The sequence below is a fragment of the Emys orbicularis genome, chromosome 6 (genome assembly GCF_028017835.1).
Source record: "Emys orbicularis isolate rEmyOrb1 chromosome 6, rEmyOrb1.hap1, whole genome shotgun sequence".
In the NCBI taxonomy this organism is placed as follows: Eukaryota; Metazoa; Chordata; order Testudines; family Emydidae; genus Emys; species Emys orbicularis.
The window spans coordinates 23,839,481-23,859,042 of NC_088688.1; the positions used below are offsets into that span (position 1 = coordinate 23,839,481).

The 19,562-nt window shown below is 42.9% G+C and overlaps 1 protein-coding gene across 1 annotated transcript in view; it reads right to left on the reverse strand.

Moving 5' to 3' along the window:
• Positions 1 to 19,562, reverse strand: part of ADAMTS12 (ADAM metallopeptidase with thrombospondin type 1 motif 12) — a 265,348-nt gene that overhangs the window by 124,947 nt on the left and 120,839 nt on the right. The window contains exon 4 of the mRNA XM_065406566.1: positions 8,395 to 8,591. Coding sequence (XP_065262638.1) covers positions 8,395 to 8,591 — 197 coding nt within the window. The remainder of the gene's footprint in view (positions 1 to 8,394; positions 8,592 to 19,562) is intronic.

Sequence of the window (19,562 nt, forward strand, 5' to 3'; positions counted from 1 at the left end):
AGTCACAATCTGCCAGAGGAAGTCATTTTCCCCCTCAGCTGGGAAGGGTTGCATCTGTTGTTTGAAATGAGCTTCCTTTTGAGTACAAAAATTGATCAGTTACATTGTACTCTGTAAACAGTTACTCCAAGACAATACAGTATTGATGGCTACAATGAAAGACAATTTCAAGACTTCTGTGTGAATCCATTGCAGATGTGTCCCATTAGTGCAAATTATATAAACAAAAACCTAGGAGACATCTGAATTGCATTAGCTGAATACTGTAGGATGGAAAAAAATATATTGTGCTGGCTCTTAATTCTTCAGAAATCTCTCAACTCAAAGATAATTGTTTAAGTATTTTGCACTCATTAGCAGCTGCCAAAAAAAGGCTGTTCCTAGTGGGGGATGGTTAGTCTAACTAAGTCTCAGTCACACAAAGAAATATTGAAATATTATGTACTTACAATTTTTTTCAGTGCATGTCAGATTTTTTCTGGGGCTATTAATACAGTTCAGTACATAAATATTCGTGAAACAAAGGATTTTACATAAGAACATAAGAATGACCATACTGGGTCAGACCAAAGGTCCATCTAGCCAAGTATCCTGTCTTCTGACAGTGACCAATGCCAGGTGCCCCAGAGGGAATGAACAAAACAGGTAATCCATCCCCTGTCGCCCACTCCCAGCTTCTGGCAAACAGAGGCTAAGGACACATCCCTGTCCATCCATTGATAGACCTCTCTTTTTTTTAACCCTGTTATAGTCTTGGCCTTCACTCCTCTGGCAAGGAGTTCCACAGGTTGACTATGCATTGTGTGAAAAAATACTTCCTTTTGTTTTAAACCTGCTGCCTATTAATTTCATTTGGTGATCCCTAGTTATGTTATGAGAACGTGTAAATAACACTCCCTTATTTACTTTCTCCACACCAGGCATGATTTTATAGACCTCTATCATATCCCCCCTTAGTCATCTCTTTTCCAAGCTGAAAAGTCCCAGTCTTATTAATCTCTCCTCATATGGCAGCTGTACCATACCCCCTAATCATTTTTGTTGCCCTTTTCTGAACCTTTTCAATTCCAATATATCTTTTTCGAGATGGGGTGACCACATCTGCACGCAGTATTCAAGATGTGGGCGTACCATGGCTATATATAGACACAATATGATATTTTCTGTCTTATTATCTATCCCTTTATTAATGATTCCCAACATTCTGTTCACTTTTTTGACTGCCACTGCACATTGAATGGATGTTTTCAGAGAACTATCCACAATGACTCCAAGATCTCTTTCGTGAGTGGTAACAGCCAAATTAGACACCATCATTTTATATGTATAGTTAGGATTATGTTTTCCAATGTGCATTGCTTTGCATTTATCAACACTGAATTTCATCTGCCATTTTGTTGCCCAGTCACACAGTTTTGAGAGATCCTTTTGTAGCTCTTCGCAGTCTGCCTGGGACTTAACTATCTTGAGCAATTTTGTATCATCTGCACATTTTGCCACCTCACTGTTTACCCCTTTTCCCAGATCATTTTATGAATGTATTGAATAGGACTGGGCCCAGTACAGAACCCTGGGGGACACCAGTATTTACCTCTCTCCATTCTGAAAACTGGCCATTTATTTCTACCCTTTGTTTCCTATCTTTTAACCAGTTACCAATCCATGAGAGGACCTTCCCTCTTATCCCATGACAGCTTACTTTGCTTAAGAGCCTTCGGTGAGGGACCTTGTCAAAGGCTTTCTGAAAATCTAAGTACACTATATCCACTGGATCCCTCTTGTCCACATGCTTGTTGACCCCCTCAAAGGATTCTAGTAGATTGGTGAGGCATGATTTCCCTTTACAAAAACCTTGTTGACTCTTCCCCAACAAATTATGTTCATCTATGTGTCTGACAATTTTGTTCTTTACTATACTGTAGTTTCAACCAGCTTGCCCGGTACCGAAGTCAGGCTTACCGGCCTGTAATCGCTATGATCACCTCTGAAGCCCTTTTTAAAAATTGGTGTCAGATTAGCTATCCTCCAGTCATTTGGTACAGGAGCTGATTTAAATGATAGGTTACAGACTACAGTTAGTAGTTCTGTAATTTCACATTTGAGTTCCTTCAGAACTCTTGGGTGAATACCATTTGATCCTGATGACTTATTACTGTTTAATTTATCAACTTGTTCCAAAACTTCCTCTAATGACCCCTCAATCTGGGACAGTTCCTCAGATTTGTCACCTAAAAAGAATGGCTCAGGTTTGGGAATCTCCCTCACATCCTCAGCCCTGAAGACCGATGCAAAGAATTCATTTAGTTTTTCTGCAATGGCCTTTTTTGGCCTTCCTAATTATATTTTTACACTTTATTTGCCAGAGTTTATGATCCTTTCTATTTTCCTCACTAGGACTTAACTTCCACTTTTTAAAGGATGCCTTTTTGCCTCTCACTGCTTCTTTTACTTTGTTGTTTAGCCACAGTGGCACTTTTTTGGTTCTTTTACTACGTCCTACGTGCCGACTCCAGGGGTGCTCCAGCAAAAAAATTGTGGGTGCTGAGCACCCACTGGCAGTCCCTCTACCAGAACCTCCCCCTTCCCGCAGCGCCGCCTGCCCGCCAGCGGGCCCCACCGATCAGCACCTCCCCCTCCCTCCCAGTGCCTAAAACCTGCCATGGATCAGCTGTTTGGCAGCGTCAGGACAGGAGGCACTGGGGGGGAGTGACGGCACAGCGTGCTCGGGGGAGGGGGCGGAACTGGGTGGGAAAGGGGTGGCGTGGAGGTGAGAAGAAGCAGGGCGGGGGTGGGGCCTTAGGGGAAAGAGGTGGAGTGGGGGCGGGGCCAGAGCAGAGCCGGGAAGAGCACCCCCCCACAGATTAGAAACTCACGCCTATGTACTATGTTTTTTAATTTGGGGGTATACATTTAAGATGAGCCTCTATTATGGTGTCTTTAAAAAGTTTCCATGCAGCTTTCAGGGATTTCACTTTTCGCGCTGTTTAACTAACCTCATTTTTGTGTAGTTCCCCTTTCTGAAATTAAATGCTACAATGTTAGGCTGCTGTGGTGTTTTCCCCGCCACAGGGATGTTAAATTTAATTATATTATGGTCACTATTACCAAGTGATAAGCTATATTCACCTTTTGGACCAAATCCTGTGCTCCATTTAGGACTAAATCAAGAATGGGTTCCAGGACTAGCTATTCCAAGAAGCAGTCATTTAAGGTGTCAAGAAACTTTATCTCTGCATCCCATCCTGAGGTAACATGTACCCAGTCAATATGGGGATAGTTGAAATCCCCCATTATTATTGAGTTTTTTACTTTAATCTCTCTAATCTCCCTGAGCATTTCACAGTCACTATCACCATCCTGGTCAGGTGGTCAGTAATATATCCCTACTGCTATATTCTTATTATTAGAGCATAGAATTACTATCCATAGAGATTCTATGGTACAGTTTGGTTCATTTAAGATTTTTACTTCATTTGATTCTACGCTTTCTTTCACATATAGTGCCACTCCCCCACCAGCACAACCTGTTCTGTCCTTCCAATTTTGAAGGGGAGAAGGGGACGAAGGTGAGATTTGATCATTTTTTTAAAGTATTATTGTAACTAGAAATCAAAACCACAGCTCTATCACCCCAGCTTTGAGGGAATCCAGAATCAAACCCCAGATCCAGATTTTGCAACTGGCTGCTGTTGCTATAATGGACCAAACCAAAATGTTGGATCTAAATAACTCTGAAATCTGGATCTGATCGGACTTTTGAGGCCCAGTCCAGCTTTACCTTCCTCCCAAACTCCTTTTTCTAACAATTATTAAGGTTCCCATTGACTTTGATGAGAGCAGGACATGAACATCTGATGACAGAATCGGACATTGGGAAGCATGCTCATTAAGAACTGAAATGCAAATATAGGTTTCAGACGTAGGCCTGTTCTATGATAGAAAATTAGATCAGTTTAATTACATCGATCGGGGCTGTGAAAAATCCACACCCTGGAGCCGCATTATTAAGCCAACCTAAATCCTTATGTAGACAGCGCTAGGCTGACAGAAGAATTCTTCTGGTGACTTATCTACCACTTCTTGTGGAGGTGGATTACCTTCGCCAATGGGAGAACCCTTCCCATTGGTGTAGGTAGTGTCTACACTGAATGCTACAGTGGAGCAGCTGTGCTGCTGAAGCATTTTAAATGTAGACAAGCCCTAAAAGAGACCTTGTACGTTGCTTACAAGGAATAGAAGCATAGGTCTTTTCTTATGTCTCATCCCTAACTATGGGCTACACCAGTTTCTATATATTGGCTGCCCCACTGTGCATGAATGATGTGACGGCTTTGGAACTGTTCTATATTAATTCAGGAACAATAAAAGTTCTGTTGGTCTGATTGTTGTAAGGGACGCTGTGTACAAGGGGTTAATTCAAGCAGGAGCTGGTTGCACTGTGCAGGAAAGACGACAACAGCTTCAGATAGCTACCATTTCATTACACTCGGGGAACAATACTAGACATATTCACTTTAATAGCCTGCTTCTTGTCCCCTACTGAGCTCAATGGGCCAGTTTGTCAAGGCGGGAGGGGTCACAGGTTGTAACAGGGTGGCCAAATAGCAAGTGTGAAAAATCAGGACAAAGACCCAAATGTCAGGACTTCCCTATAAAATCGGGACATCTGGTCACTATAGGCTGTAAACACTGAAGAACCAAAATGCCAGGGAAGGAAGACAAAGGGCTTCCGAGGGGACAAAATGGGACATTCTCAAGGGAGGGGTTGCTGGGAGTTGCTGATGAGAAGTGGTTCTCATAGACCTAGAGGTCAGAGGTCTGGAGCAGAGGAACCTCTGCCAAGGGCTGGCAAGCCTCTAGATAAGATAGTTATGTGGTTAGGCCTCATATTGTTTTAAACTCTCTTTTTTCTGATGCTTTGCTGGGTTCCTACTGTTAAGTTTTAAAACACTTTGTTTTAAGAAAGCTGCCTGGTCACAGTTCTCCAAAGGGAGATTTGCAGGTGCCAAGCCCAGTTGGGCCTGGGACATCCTGGTAGCCAGGATGCAGTAGCTTGGGGACTGAGTGAATTGTGAGATTCCACCTTCAGAAAGGTAAAGGGTTGAGGCCTAACACCTGAGGGATGTTCTCAGAGATACCGGAAAGGGGTCCTGTAACTGTGACACATAATATGGGTAATTTCTTTTGACTCTGTCAAACACCAGTGATGAACAGTGTCCATAAACAACCCCAGTTTTCCTTCCTCAAATGCTGTGTAATATGCTATTTACTCTTATGGCTACTACCTAAATACAGTTAGGTAGAAAAGGAAAGGATGCAACGAAACTGAAGAAGTCTCATAACTTCATACATATCTATCATTCACATTAATATTATCAGTAAAAACATACCTACAGTAATGAAACTGAAGGCCAAATTCTATTACCCTTACTCATAATGAGTAGCACCTTACTCTTCAAGTTGTCCCACTGAAATCAATGGAACTAACTGTAATAATAGTATGAGTAAGGGTATCTGTCCCTATGCTTGTAAATCTAAAATGAAAGTCAGGAAATGCAAAAGTTAAGGTATTTATAACCACATTAACATACTGACTATTAAAGTTCACATGTACCACTTTAGCCACAGCACTGCTGGAGCTAAAGGAGAACTTATTTAGCTGTGAGAAAGCAGCAAGCTATACAGTCACTTGGCTACAGCAAGCGAATGCATTATAAGATCCTGTGCTTTACTTTGTGTTTTACTGTATAGGTTTTAAACCCTACTATATTGTAGCTTCAGGAGTAGCCTGGCTGGAACTGGCTGCCTCTCTGTTGACATAAGAAGATAACACCACAGGAGGTTCATGTCCAGAAGGTTTCCTTGACAATTATAAGGGCTAGACACTTTTTTTCCCCAAGGGAAAACTTAGATGCAGCAGACAATGAATCAGTCAGGGGGTCAGATTAATACATTGAGGGGGATGGATCTGGGAGTCTGATAGCTGTGGTTTCGTTTATGCATTGAGTGAGTGGAGAAGGAGGGAGAAGATAATCTCAAATGACTACATAAGGTCAATGCCTAAAGATCCAAAGATGATATTGTAATGCTGGCAGACCAGGTGCCAGCTTATGCCAAGGCCCCAGGCCTCTCTGAACACTGACAAATACATGGGTGAAAACCAGCTTGGCTTACCTATGAGGCCTGGTCTACACTAACCCCCAACTTCGAACTAAGGTATGCAACTTCAGCTACGTGAATAACGTAGCTGAAGTCGACATACCTTAGTTCGAACTTACCGCGGTTCAGACGCGGTCCACACGCGGCAGGCAGGCTCCCCGTTGACTCCGCGGTACTCCTCTCGCCGAGCTGGAGTACCGCAGTCGACGGCGAGCGCTTCCGGGATCGATTTATCGCGTCCAGACCAGACACGATAAATCGAACCCGGAACTTCGATTCCCAGCCGCCGAACTAGCGGCTGGGTGTAGACAAGGCCTGAGTTAGTATAGTTAAAACAGATATTAGTGATATAAGAATGTTTAGTGTCCAGACTTTGTGAAATGCTTGTAGGATGCTGCATGTAGTAATTTTACTTACAATGTCTGTATCCCATGGCATAAAGTTACATTGAGTGTTTGCACTGTAAACCTCTGTCATTGTGTAACTCACCAAACAGGAAAAGAAGCATTGATTAAGGTAAAGTGCTCATCCTACGCACAAAATGGCCCTTTGAAGGCAAATGAGGCATTGTGTGACATCCAAGGGCAGAAACTTTGTTGATTGCATTCCTTAGTCCCTCCATGAAGGGGAGGCATGCGGATGAACTTGTCCCATCAGCTTGGATTCGGAGGTGAAGGGGAGAAAAACCCCTGTCAAGGAGGAACTGGAATCTTTATACTGTCTGGACTCTGAGGGGTAGAGATTCCTAAACATAAGCAAGAGACTTGGCATGGGTCAGCCCTAAAGGACATGTAGAGCTGGTTATTATGGAAGCTTATTTTACCTTTTTAAATCTAAGACTGTAATTCATTTGCATGTGTTGTTTCCTGTTTTAACCTTGTGAATAACTCATTTCTTTTCTTAGTTAATAAATATTTAGTTAGTTTATTACAGGATTGGCTACAGGCTTTGCCTTTCGTTTGAGATCTGAGTATAAATGACACGGGGTAAGTGACTGGTCCTTTGGGACTGGGAATAACCTGAATAATGCCCATCCATTACATAGTCCAGCTTGCCTAGGTGGCAAGATAGACTGGAGTGCCAAGGGGACTGTCTGTGACTCCATGGTATAACTGTTACGGTGTTGGAGGAGTTCACACTCATTAGTGGGTTGGTGAAATCTAATTATAGAACATACCACCAGTTTGGGGCTTTTGCCCTGCTTCTTGACAGTCTGCCCCAAGATTGGCATTCATGGTTGTGAGCTATTTCAGACAGCGTGACAAATATCACAAGACATTATAACTTTTCTTAAGTCAAATTACATTTTGAAATTTGCTCATTTGGGGATTTATTTGAACTGAGACACATTTTACATTTTTAATTTAGATTTCATTATATGTGGGGAAAAGCACAATTTGTCTGAAAAAATTAATTGTCCACTTTAAAAACAGAAATGACAGAGGAGGAAAACATATTTGAAAAATCAACCCCAGTAATAAAAGCCTCTATAATACAACCGATTGAACCATTTCCTCTGAGCGTAAAACCCACATGATAATAGTTTTGATTGAGTCTTAATAAAAGCTAGTAAAACTGCACAAATCTCTACACTACACCACTTTCACAATATCAGCAGTGTAAATCAGGAGTAACTCCATTTCTCTTAACAGAGGTTCACCAGTGTACATGAGATCAGAATCAGACCAAATATCTAAGAAATTGATAAGCAAGCACTGGGACACACCAAGATTTTTATTTTTTAAATAAGGGAATTATGTCTAACTGAATAGGGGAATCCCTGAAAATTTTCCTCCCTGCTCATACACAGATGGGGAAAGGAATCCATACCATTGATAGTCTAAAGCTCTCGTGTTCTGCTGCATCTAACTGCTCTGTCACATTATGTTAATACTGCTGCCTAGGAACATCAACAATCAGTAGATTGAGAAGGTGCATGACATTCAGAACTGATAATTTCAGTGAAATGAAAGTTCCTGTGTAGTGCACATACGTCATATGGATGTCGCGATTCAGCACTGTGGCCAGAAATCACCCTGACTTAAAAGCTATAGAGGAAAAGCCCGTCCTGCATGAAATAATAGAGAAGACTTTAGATGAACACATACAAAAATTATTCCACTTCTTTAAATGACAGACCGTTATGACTGTTTTCATGGTGATTAACAATGTAATCAAGTTTGCTTATATTTATATAATTTAACTAACTGAGAAATAGTTAAGTATATCACCTACCATATTTATTATAGTGAGGATGTAGGATTCCACATTGTCACTTCCATGATATTCAATCATCTTACTGTCTGCAACAACCAGCGTCTCCACCCATCGTTCCTTGCTGACAGAACGCCGAGAAATTGTTTTGGATGCCCTGTGATTTCCTTCCCACCTAACCCTCCGATGCTCTTGTTGTTTGAAAAAGCTGAAGGTATCTGGAATGTTAAAGGGCATTGATTTCATTTTACATGGAGATATTTTCATTGCGCTTCAGGGTCACTTTACATTTTAAATGTTTCATTGTAATACTTACAGAGAAGTCAGAGCTCTACAGATTGGATTAAAATCAAATGGATCCAAACTTTACCAAAAAGTCAGGAGTGTTTGGATGCCAGGTATTGACTGTGCCCATCATAGGGATAGAGGCCAGCTGCAAAGTTTGGATCTGGGTATGAACCCTCCCAACATTCAAGAGATTTTGAGGTCTGTCATTTTGTTTCAAGGCCATCTCTAATTACAGCAGTTCTTAGTATAAAATAAAGGGCATAGTCTCCCTGTAACATATATGCTCAATTCTTATCAGGATGGTAAATTGGATCCAGTCCTTCTGGGGCATGTGGTCTGTCCTGTGGATGAACAGGCTGGGAAAGATCCCCAGCTAGAACAGGGGATGGATCTCTTGATGATTACCTGTTCTGTTCATTCCCGCCGTGGCACCTGGCATTGGCCACTGTCAGAAGACAGGATACCTGGGCTAGATGGACCTTTGGTCTGACCCAGTATGGCTGTTCTTATGTTCTGAGCAGTGGAACTGCTTCACCAGCAGGCGGCACCTATACTCCAGTGGGGCATAATATCCGCTAACTACCTTAGCTGTCAATTAGAGACAAGGCGAGTGAGGTAATATCTTTTATTGGACCAACTTCTGTTGCTGAAAGAGTCAGAGTCAGACTTTCAAGCTACACAGAGCTCTTGCTTTCGAGCTACACTGAAGAGCTCTGTGTAGCTCGAAAGCTTGTCTCTCTCACCAACGGAAGTTGGCCCAATAAAAGATATTACCTCGCCTAACTTGTCTCTCTAATATCCTGGGACCAACATGGCTGCAACACCACTACAATCAGCTGTCAGTGTAACCTGTCTGACTGATGGGTGAAGAGCTCTGCGCTGCAGCTATAGCTTTGTGATCTTTGCTTCTTACTCACTCAGGGAAGTTTTTTTCCCCTTTCTCTTTAGTGTTGTTAACAATTTAAATCATGGCAGCTTCTCCTGACTGACTTCTATTTGAAAGCCAGAGCTGCCTTAGCAGGGAAATGATCTGTGGGGGAGTTGTGAGATACCCAGGTGGCGATGACTGGAGGCACTCTGCCAGCACAGGGCACAGTAGAATGCCTTTGTGGTGGTCATAAGCTCCTAGAAAGGCATATTATTAATAGATGAGTAGTAGTATTAGAGAGCGCCCCAGTCATGGTCTAGGACCCCATTATGCTAGACACTGTACAAACACAGAACAAAAAAGATGGTCCCTACCCCAAAGAGCTCACAGTCTACTGTGCTTTGCCCTAGCACCAGCCTCCAAGCATTACTGGGACGTGCTTGGACCAGACCTCCAATTCACCTGGTCACACCTACTTTGGGGTGAGTGCCTCTGGTTGTACCTCAAATCACTTGTGTTCAGAGACTACAAGCTACAAGACTATGGAGACACAAGACATTCAGTCTGTGTCCTGCACGGAAACAGGACACAGATGGGACTCTTCACACTCTCTTCTTTCCCGAAAACCTGCACTGTGTCAACCAAAACGTAGCCAGATGTGTTCCCATGACTATAACACATCTGGATCTTCTGACTATTCATTGTATGGATACAATACGTTTTTGCAACATACAATGGTTTACATTATGTTTCATGGTATAGCTAGATGCATAAGCTTCTTTAAAGAAAGCAAAGGCATGCAAGAACAATTCTGCACTAAACCAGTGTTGGTCTGTGTCCTTTTCTGCTCGGAAGTGTGCTCTCTGGAGTCAATATGAAAGCTGACTAGTAACACAAGTAGTGAATCACATCCAAGTGAAAGACAGAGGGTTCCCATCTAGTGCGGAGGACTCTACTTAAGGGTCCTAGGTACCATTAGACCCTCCCTCTCCAGTGTTTAAAGACTGAGCTGATTAGATTCAGTTGAGAGTCACTGTCTCTTCCAGTGGCCAGTAGAGCTGAAATCACTGATGAGCTAGTCTAGGAGGCCGAGTGTTAGGGTCTCTCTACATCTGAAATGCTATAGTAGCACAGCTACAGCTACGCTGCTGTAGTGCGTCAGCATAGACGCCACCTATGCCAATGGAAGGGGTTCTCCTGTCAGCATAGTTAATCCGACTCCCCGAGAGGTGTCAGCTAGGTGACAAAAGAATTCTTCCATTGACCTAGCACTGTCTACATCAGGGGTTAGGTCGGCTTAACTATATTGTTCAGGGGTGTCGATTTTTCAGACTTCTGAATGACGGAGCTGGGTTGACCTAACTTTTTAGTGTAGACCAGGCCTCAGACCTGATGTGGGGACAGTGTTCGCATGAAAGACAACACAGAGGAGGCAACGGCACTGAGGTTCCCCACTACTCGGTGAAATCACTAAAGCTGAAATCACTAGAACTGGGCTAGTTGGGTTGGTGGACCCTCAGAACATGGCATTGCTGCTAAAGGCAGAGTGGTAAGAGAAGCAGCAGCAGCAAAAGTGCCCCCTCCCCAGCAAATTCTAGAACTGTGATTACTAATAGCTAGACAAAGAGGTCATGGCACTGAAGGACCAGAAGGACTGGACCAGACCAAGGATGCAGCAGAGGCAGCAACTACAGGGGTGAGCAGCATCAGACAGAGGCAGCTGCAAGCACAGGCAATGGAGATAACATTGAGAAGCAGCAGAGGTGGTAGCAGCACAGCAGAAGTATCACTCACCCACACCTACCCCAAGCTGGAGGTAAACCCACCTGAACGCAGCCCTGTGACTCTGTCCTGACCTCAGACAAGCAACTGTGAGTGGGATGCAGCGGAGGGAAAGGGGAGTGGCATGTTAAAGGGACATTCATCCATTGGACTTTCACAACGCAAGGTGGAAAACTGAGGCAAAGGCTTACTGCCCAATATACAGTGGGGCCGGTGTATTACCTACTGTCTGCATACTTCTGAGTTGTTATTGCTGTCTTTTCCCAAATTAATTCTGAGTTCCCGCGCCCCTTAATAAAAGTTCTATTTTGTTATACATACACTCAGTGCTTACGAGTGGGGAAGTATTGCCCATGATATCCAGTATGGGTTCCCATCTGGGGTGGTAGGTAACAACTAGGGGTATCATCAAACACTACAAGCCATACTGGATAGGTTCCCCATTCTGAAATAAATCTTTCCTGATGTCTGGTCTTCAAACAACCCCTGCACCGCTCCAAGCTCACCATAAGAAGCAAGCTCCCCGCAGACCAGGACACACCAACTCAAAGCAGCACCAGACCCTGCCAAAACAACAGATGCAAAACCTGCAGACATATCTACACTGCTACAATGATCAACTCCCCCCATAACACACTTTGAAGATTCATGGGTCATACACATGCCTATCACAACATGTGGTGTACCTCCTCCAATGCACTAAATGCCCCAATAGCAACTATATGGGTGAAACCAGATAATCACTGTACTCTTGAATGAGCACACACAGGAAAATGATAAAATACAAAAACACCATATCACCTGTGGGTGAACACTTTTCACAAAGCGATCACTCTACATCTAACCTCTCAGTCCTCATTATCAAAGGAAACCTGCACAACACTTTCAAAAGGCGAGCCTGGGAACTTAAATTCATAACTTTGGCCTTGGCTACACTTGCAAGTTAGAGCGCATTAAATCAGCCCCGGGCGCCCTTACTCCTGAGGTGTCCAGACTGGTAAGGCACGTAGAGCGCCTGGACTCAGCGGCTGGAGCGCCCCTTGTAATCCACCTCCACAAGAAGCATAGAGCTTTCTGCACCCTGGCTGAAATGCTGGGGTGTCAGTGTGGACGACGCATTACATTACTGCGCTGTGATTGGCCTCCAGAACGTCCCAGAATCCCTTGAAGTCAAGTGGCCACTCTCGTCATTGTTTTGAACTCGGCTGCAGGCATGTGGATATCCCCTTTCTGACAGCCCGCATACTTATCTGCTCCGGGACACAAAGCAAACCATTACTGTGGAATGCTCCTGCTGCAAAGGCAGGCGTTTGTGCGTGTGTGTGTGTGAGAGAGAGAGAGAAAGAGAGAGGCAGGGGGTGGGGGCTGATGTCAGGTTTCCCCCTTCCCCCTGCTGCTGTCTGAACTTACAAGACAGCATGTTGACATACTCTCTGTCCCCCAAAACACACCATCTCTCCCCCCACATACACACAACACACTCCCTGTCACACTCCACCCCCCAACTTGAAAAGCACGCTGCAGCCACTTGCTGCATGCTGCAGCCACTCGCACACTGGGATAGCTACCACAATGCACTGCTCTCTGTGGCATTACAAGAGCTGCTCAAGTGGCCACGCCACTGCGCTTGCAGCTGATAGTGTAAACACACGGCAGCGCTTTCCCTGGTGCTGTCTCCGAGGGCTGGTTTAACTCCCGGCACTGTACATCTGCAAGTGTAGCCATAGCCTTTGTTAGTCACTAAAAATCATGGACTCGGGCCGGCTCCAGGGTTTTGGCTGCCCCAAGTAGCCAAAAAAAAAAAAAAAAAAGCCGCGATCGCGATCTGTGGCGGCAATTCGGTGGGAGGTCCTTCGCTCCGAGCAGGAGTGAGGGACCGTCCGCCGAATAGCTGGACGTGCCGCCCCTCTCCGAGCGGCCGCCCCAAGCACCTGCTTGCCAGGCTGGTGCCTAGAGCCGGCCCTGCATGGACTGAATAGAGACACTGGATTTATAGCTTGTTACTATCATCTATAAACCACTACCAACCTCCCGCCCACACACACACAGCTGCTTCCCCCCCCACCCTTCCTTTCCTCTTTGTGACTGGAGGGGTATTAACGGGCCACTTCACCTTGAATGGTCCCTTGAAATGTGTGTTAACTACTTATGTTTAACATTTTGTTCCACCTTGTATTTAGCTGTGAGACGCTGAGTTAGGGCAGGTCTACACTTAAAATGCTGCACCAATGCAGCTGTGCTGCTGTAGCATTTAAGTGAAGACGCTCCTATGCGAACAGGAGAGCTTCTCCCGTTGGCGTAGTTAATCCACCTCCCTGAGAGGCGGTAGCTATGTTGATGGAAGAAGCTCTCTCATCGACATAGCACTGTCTACATGGGTGGTTAGGTCAGAATAACTACGTTGCTCAGGGGTGTGGATTTTTCACACCCCTGAGTGACGTAGTTTTACTGATATAGGTCTGCAATGTAGACCTGACCTTCGTTTCTTAGACTGAAGAAGAGTTCTGTGTAAGCTCAAAAGCTTGTCTCTCTAATAAAATATATTACTTCACCCACCTTATCTCTCTAATATCCTGGGACCAACATGGCTATAACACTGCATACAACAACAGGATGTCTTATAAAAACAACAAGGAGTCTGGTGGCACCTTAAAGACTAACAGATTTATTTGGGCATAAGGTTTCATGGGTAAAAAACCTCACTTCTTCAGATGCAGGATGTCTTATGTCACCCAGGACCTTCCTACTGGTAATGGATTGGGTAGGGAGAAAGACCACAGATCCACCAAGGGATATACAATGGACTTCCACAAAGAAGCTACAAGACCTCGACTTTGCAGATGACATCAACCTGCTGTCCTATACCTACAGCGCTATGCAAGCTAAAACAAATGATCTCCAGACCTATGCATTTAGTAGAGCTGAAAATCAAAACAGAGAAATTTAAGATGATGAGAACGACAAGAAACACCAATAACACTTCCTGGGATTGACATAAAAAAGAAGTCCGCCACCTCACATATTTTGGCAGCATCGTAAGCAAAACAGATGGATCACATAAAGACATTAAAGCCAGAATAGCGAAAGCCAGACATACCTTCTGTGACACACTGTACCTCAAAACAACACCCCGTACCTCCATATTCACCACTGTTATATAATTATGATAAGTATGCCTTGTGAGGTATCATTGGAAAAGTTATAATCTGTTGACCATCACTATCCTGCTAAAATGTGTGTATCATCATTGTATATAAAGTTATGAAATTTTTCTATATGTATATTACTATTCTATATGTTTATTACTGAAACATGTTGTGAGTCTGGGAAATGCCCCCACATTCATAACTAATTCAGCAAGCCTAGAGGTGCCGGGACTACAAACTGCCAAGCCTAGAGGTGCCGGGGCTCAGTCCTGGCACAAATTAGGCGCTGTAGGTATGATTGATGTTCTTCAAAGGCAGCTGCAGAAGTCACTATTCACCATATCCCTGATGTAGACTGAATTATCAAATTTGTAATTTATTATTTACAATTAAAACCTATGAGTGAACTCTGGTACAGACCATCTCAAAATGCCCACTGTCCTTGTTCAAGTCCTGGAAAATCAGATACGGTTGACAGGCATGTCTGCCACTCAACACCACTCCTGGTGGAGGATTGAAAGCGTAAAACTGACAAACTGTTGGCCTCAGCAGCTATAAGCAGAAGAATATTTAGGAAATAGTTATAGCTAAAGATGGTCAAAAAACAGTAAATATATTTTGTGAAAAATCTGAAAAAAAGAGAAGATTTTTTATTTCATTTGAAATTTTTCATTTTTTTAAATTTTCATCAAAAATGTTCAAAACATTCAAAATATTAAAAAATTTAGCTTGTTGGGGAAAATCCCACTTTCTCCCTCCCCCCCTCCCCGAGGAAAATAGGAAGGGTATATTTAAAAAAAAAAAAAGGTGTGTGTGGGGGAAAAACTCTTACTTTTTTCCACTGGAAAAATATGGAAAAAAGGAAAAAGGTCAAAGAAAATGGTGGTGAAGAGGCACTTTTGATAATCTTCTCCATACAGAATAAAATAAAAGAATTAGTTAATAGGACATTGGTAGTATCTGTAAACTAATCCAGTGGCTATGAATTTGGGTCTGTATCTAAAGTTTAATATAGTATTATTATATTAAAATAATTTGGAATAAGTATAAATTGAGCCCAGAAATAATTTATTGAACGTAAACAATACTGAATACTGGGTTGCCATCTCAGCGAAGACCCTGTTCCTGCAAAGATTTAAGCATGTGTTTAAGTGAGTATTGACTCCAATGGGACTGTTCATAGGGTATAAAGTTAAGCATGTGCTTAAGTCTTTGTAGGATCATAGTTTAAGTTTTTTTGTTAAAATGTTTATTTCAATAAGCCCTCAACGCCTGCTCGCCTGTCCCTACATGACCTTCCTGCGAGAAAAGTACTTATCAGATACTATAGTACCAATCAATGATCACTTTTCAGCTTTCAGTAGTTATTTTATTAATGAACATTATTGGACAACACTTTTCCATTACCAAATAGAACTACTAAGCCTCTTTACAACTAATAGTCACATTTCTGGCATGTTTGCACATGGTGGCAAAGAATTGGACGTTGAAGAAACTTTAGAAGCTAAACATAAAGTTCTAGAAATATATCATTCAATGTGATTTGTATTTCCATCCACTTAACAGCTTCAATGACTGACCTTTATCAACCTTGCTGATAACAGTAAACCGGTGGACTGGAAAAACAAGACAATTTTTCACCCCGAAAAATATATAAAACGTTAGTAAAATTTAAAAAAACCCTAATTTACAATATAGCGTTTCTGTCTCCACTTGATGGAAAAATATTCTATAAAACAATGTTCTTATGTAAATTAGCCTGAAAATTAAAAATCCCCATTACAATTATATTTGCATACTACTTTATCTCTATAATTAAACCACGAAGGACATGTTTTTCTTGGCACAAAAACACTGAAGTCTTTTCCAGCTAATGCATTAAGAATTAGCTTTTTAATATATGGTCTGTGTCAAGGCTGAATCCCCACTCTGTCACTTTGAATACAGAAGATGGGGGCCCACAAGGATTTTAAAAATTAATACTGGCCACTCCAGGCTTGTATTAAACTCCCAAGGTTACAGCTTTTCTTTGATCTTGGCTTGGTAAAAGCTGCCACCACCCAAATGCAAAAAAACCCTTTTGGACTAGGAAGGAGCACTTGGAAATTCCTCCCTGTGGGGTACCCTCAAGCCCTTTCACCCCCCTCTCCCCCCTTCTGGGGAAGAGATGAGAAAGAAAACAAAGGAAATTAGCTGTTGCTACCAGCTAATCCAACAACATGCACAAACCTCTCAGGATACCAAAAATCCAATCCTGTTCTTAAAAAAAGGTGAAATTTATTAAAAACAAAAAGGAAGAAAATACATCTGGAATTTAGGCTTTTGCTAGATTTTAAAAGAGCAATTCCAAAAATTAAGCACCCAAAATAGCTTTCTTGTTGGTTCGGCTTAACGGTTACAAGCAAACAAAAGCATCTGGGGTTAGCACAGATGAGTCCACAAGCCAAATAAAGAAATAAACTTGATCGCATCTAGCTAAACATCCCTAATTTACTTACATATTTGCAGGGTTTCAAATAAGTAATTCTAGGTATGAACTGATGAATTTTCATACCTGGTTCAAGCCTTGGAGCAGCAATACTATAAGCAGGAATGCTGTTTGTGTCTCTGAGAACAACACACAAAGGGAAAGTTTCCTTCCAATTTAAAAAAGTTTTACCTTCCCATTGGCTCTTTTGGTCAGGTGCCCACTCCTTTTCTTTTACCTGTGGGCTTGTTAACCCTTTACAGGTAAAGCAAGCAGAGAACAGACACCAAGAGGGATTTTACAGCTAACTGGCTGGCTGGGTATCCATAAGGAAGCTCCCCTGCGCCCCTTCAGTTATCACAGCCTGTATCAAGAATTGTTTTTTATTTTTATGCAGCTGTATGAAAATCCCCTTTCATAAATCTGTGGACATAAGAACATCCATATTGAGTCAGACCAACAGTCCATCTAGCCCAGTATCCTGTTTTCCGACAGTGGCCAATGCCAGGTGCTTCAGAGGGAATGAACATAACAGGTAATCATCAAATGATCCATCCTTTGTTGCCCATTCCCAGCTTCTGGCAAACACAGGCTAGGGACACTTCAGGGTATGGTTTCCAAGATCTCTCTTTTGAGTGCTCTTGGAGTCAATGTGGATAGTTCTCTGAAAACATCCACTTTATGTGCAGCAGCAGTCATAAAAGCTAACAGAATGTTGGGAACCAATAGGAAAGGGATAGATAATAAGACAGAAAATATCATATTGCCTCTACATAAATGAATGGTATGCCCACATCTTGAATACTGCGTGCAGATCTGGTTGCCACATCTCAAAAAAGGTATTTTGGAATTGGAAAAGGTACAGAAAAGGGCACCAAAACTTGTTAGGGGTATGGAACAGCTTCCAGATGAGGAGAGGACAAACGATTAAAAATGATATTTTCACGTATTTTATGTCTTTGCATTCTCAGGGCCTGATCTGATGCCTAATGATGGCAGTGGAGAGACACCCATTGACTTCAGAAGGTTGTTGGATCAGGCCCACACATTTCGAATAATATTCTACAAGCTGAATTCACACTGATAGGGAAAAAGGAACTACTTGTGTTGGGGCCACTGCAGTCATGCTTACTAAAGCCAGGAACTGGACTAATGGCTAAAGGGCTGCTGCAGGAAAAATACTTTCCCTGGGACACTTGTCACATGCGTGCTACAGGTTCTGTATGTGCTCCCCCCAGCATTCTATGCATCCGATAGCCAACATTCAGGTTTGTTGGGGGCAGGGGCTGTAACCACAACATGCCCAGACAGGTAGGCCACACTGGCCAGCCTTCCCCTAACTAGTGCTCCCCTGCACTTGTGTGTCAAATTATGCACTGGTTTGGTGTGGGCCAAGAAGGGGTTTCCTTTACTCTTGTTCATAAAGGCAGCCATAAGTTGGCCATAATGTTCACAGAGAAGCTTCAAATGTAATGATGGTTGAATTTCATTAACATGGATTGGAGTTAATCTTGAAAAGTTTGGCTGTATTGCTAAAGTTCTCTGATCTTTTTGAGGTCACCTATCTACATTTTCCCAAGGCAGCCAAATCTCTTCCCTTTCCCCAGTTCCTCTTTCTGTTCTATTAACTCCCCCACCTCCCTCTCTATATACAGATACTCCCTGGGTTACGCAAACCCGACTTACGCAAATCCGCACTTACGGAAAAAGTTACGTAAGTTACGTAAGCTTTATTTATTTATTTTTGGCACGTAATTGTCGGGTATACGTTCCCGACTTATGCAAAATTCGACTTGCGCAAGACATTCCGGAATGGAACGCTTGCGTAAGTCAGGGAGCGTCTGTACACCCAATAGGGCCTGCTGACCACCCCAGTTTCCTTTCTGATATGCCTAACAAGTGTCCTCTCCCATAACTCTTTCAGATGTCTAGCATGGCCCCAACTCCTTCTTTAAGACACCCATCAGATTTCCAGAAACTGAGCACCCTTTTTGTGGCAGGCCAGTATTCTCTCAGCCTTTGGCACTCTGCTGACTACTGGCCACTCAATTCTACTTTGAGTTGCTTGGGTCAGAAACATTCCAGAAAGTACTGCTTCTCTGTCCCCCAGGAAGTTATGGAACTCATGATATCAAAAAATAGAACCCAGCCAAATGTGGCTTTTAGACTTTCTTTGACCTGTTGTATTAATAAGCCATATTTTAGTAGTTAAAAAGTTAAAATCATATAGAAGCTTTTAATGTACTCTGAGCACAGCTTACTGAGTACAGGATTAGCTTTGCTTTGCATGTCTGCACGTTGCAAGTTTCAGTTGTGTTATAGGCACAGAATGTAAATGCTTCCAGTACAAGACTCTAACATATCCCCAAGCTAAAAACTTTAGGTGAGATGGCTGCTACGTCTCTAGGAGGCAGCTATGGTGGAAGGAGGGACAAAGGTGACTTTGAGCCTCCTTTACATGCTTGGGATTCTAAGAGGGAACAAAATGGCCCCTGAATCATTTAGGTAGCTCACAGAGTTGCTCTAAGTTATGGCAGTACTGCCTGGGCTGCCTATGCACAGATCCACATGCCAGAGCTATCCCAGAAGCTATGATATGGAGATCCCTCTTCCACTCTCAACACAGCCCTTTCTGTTC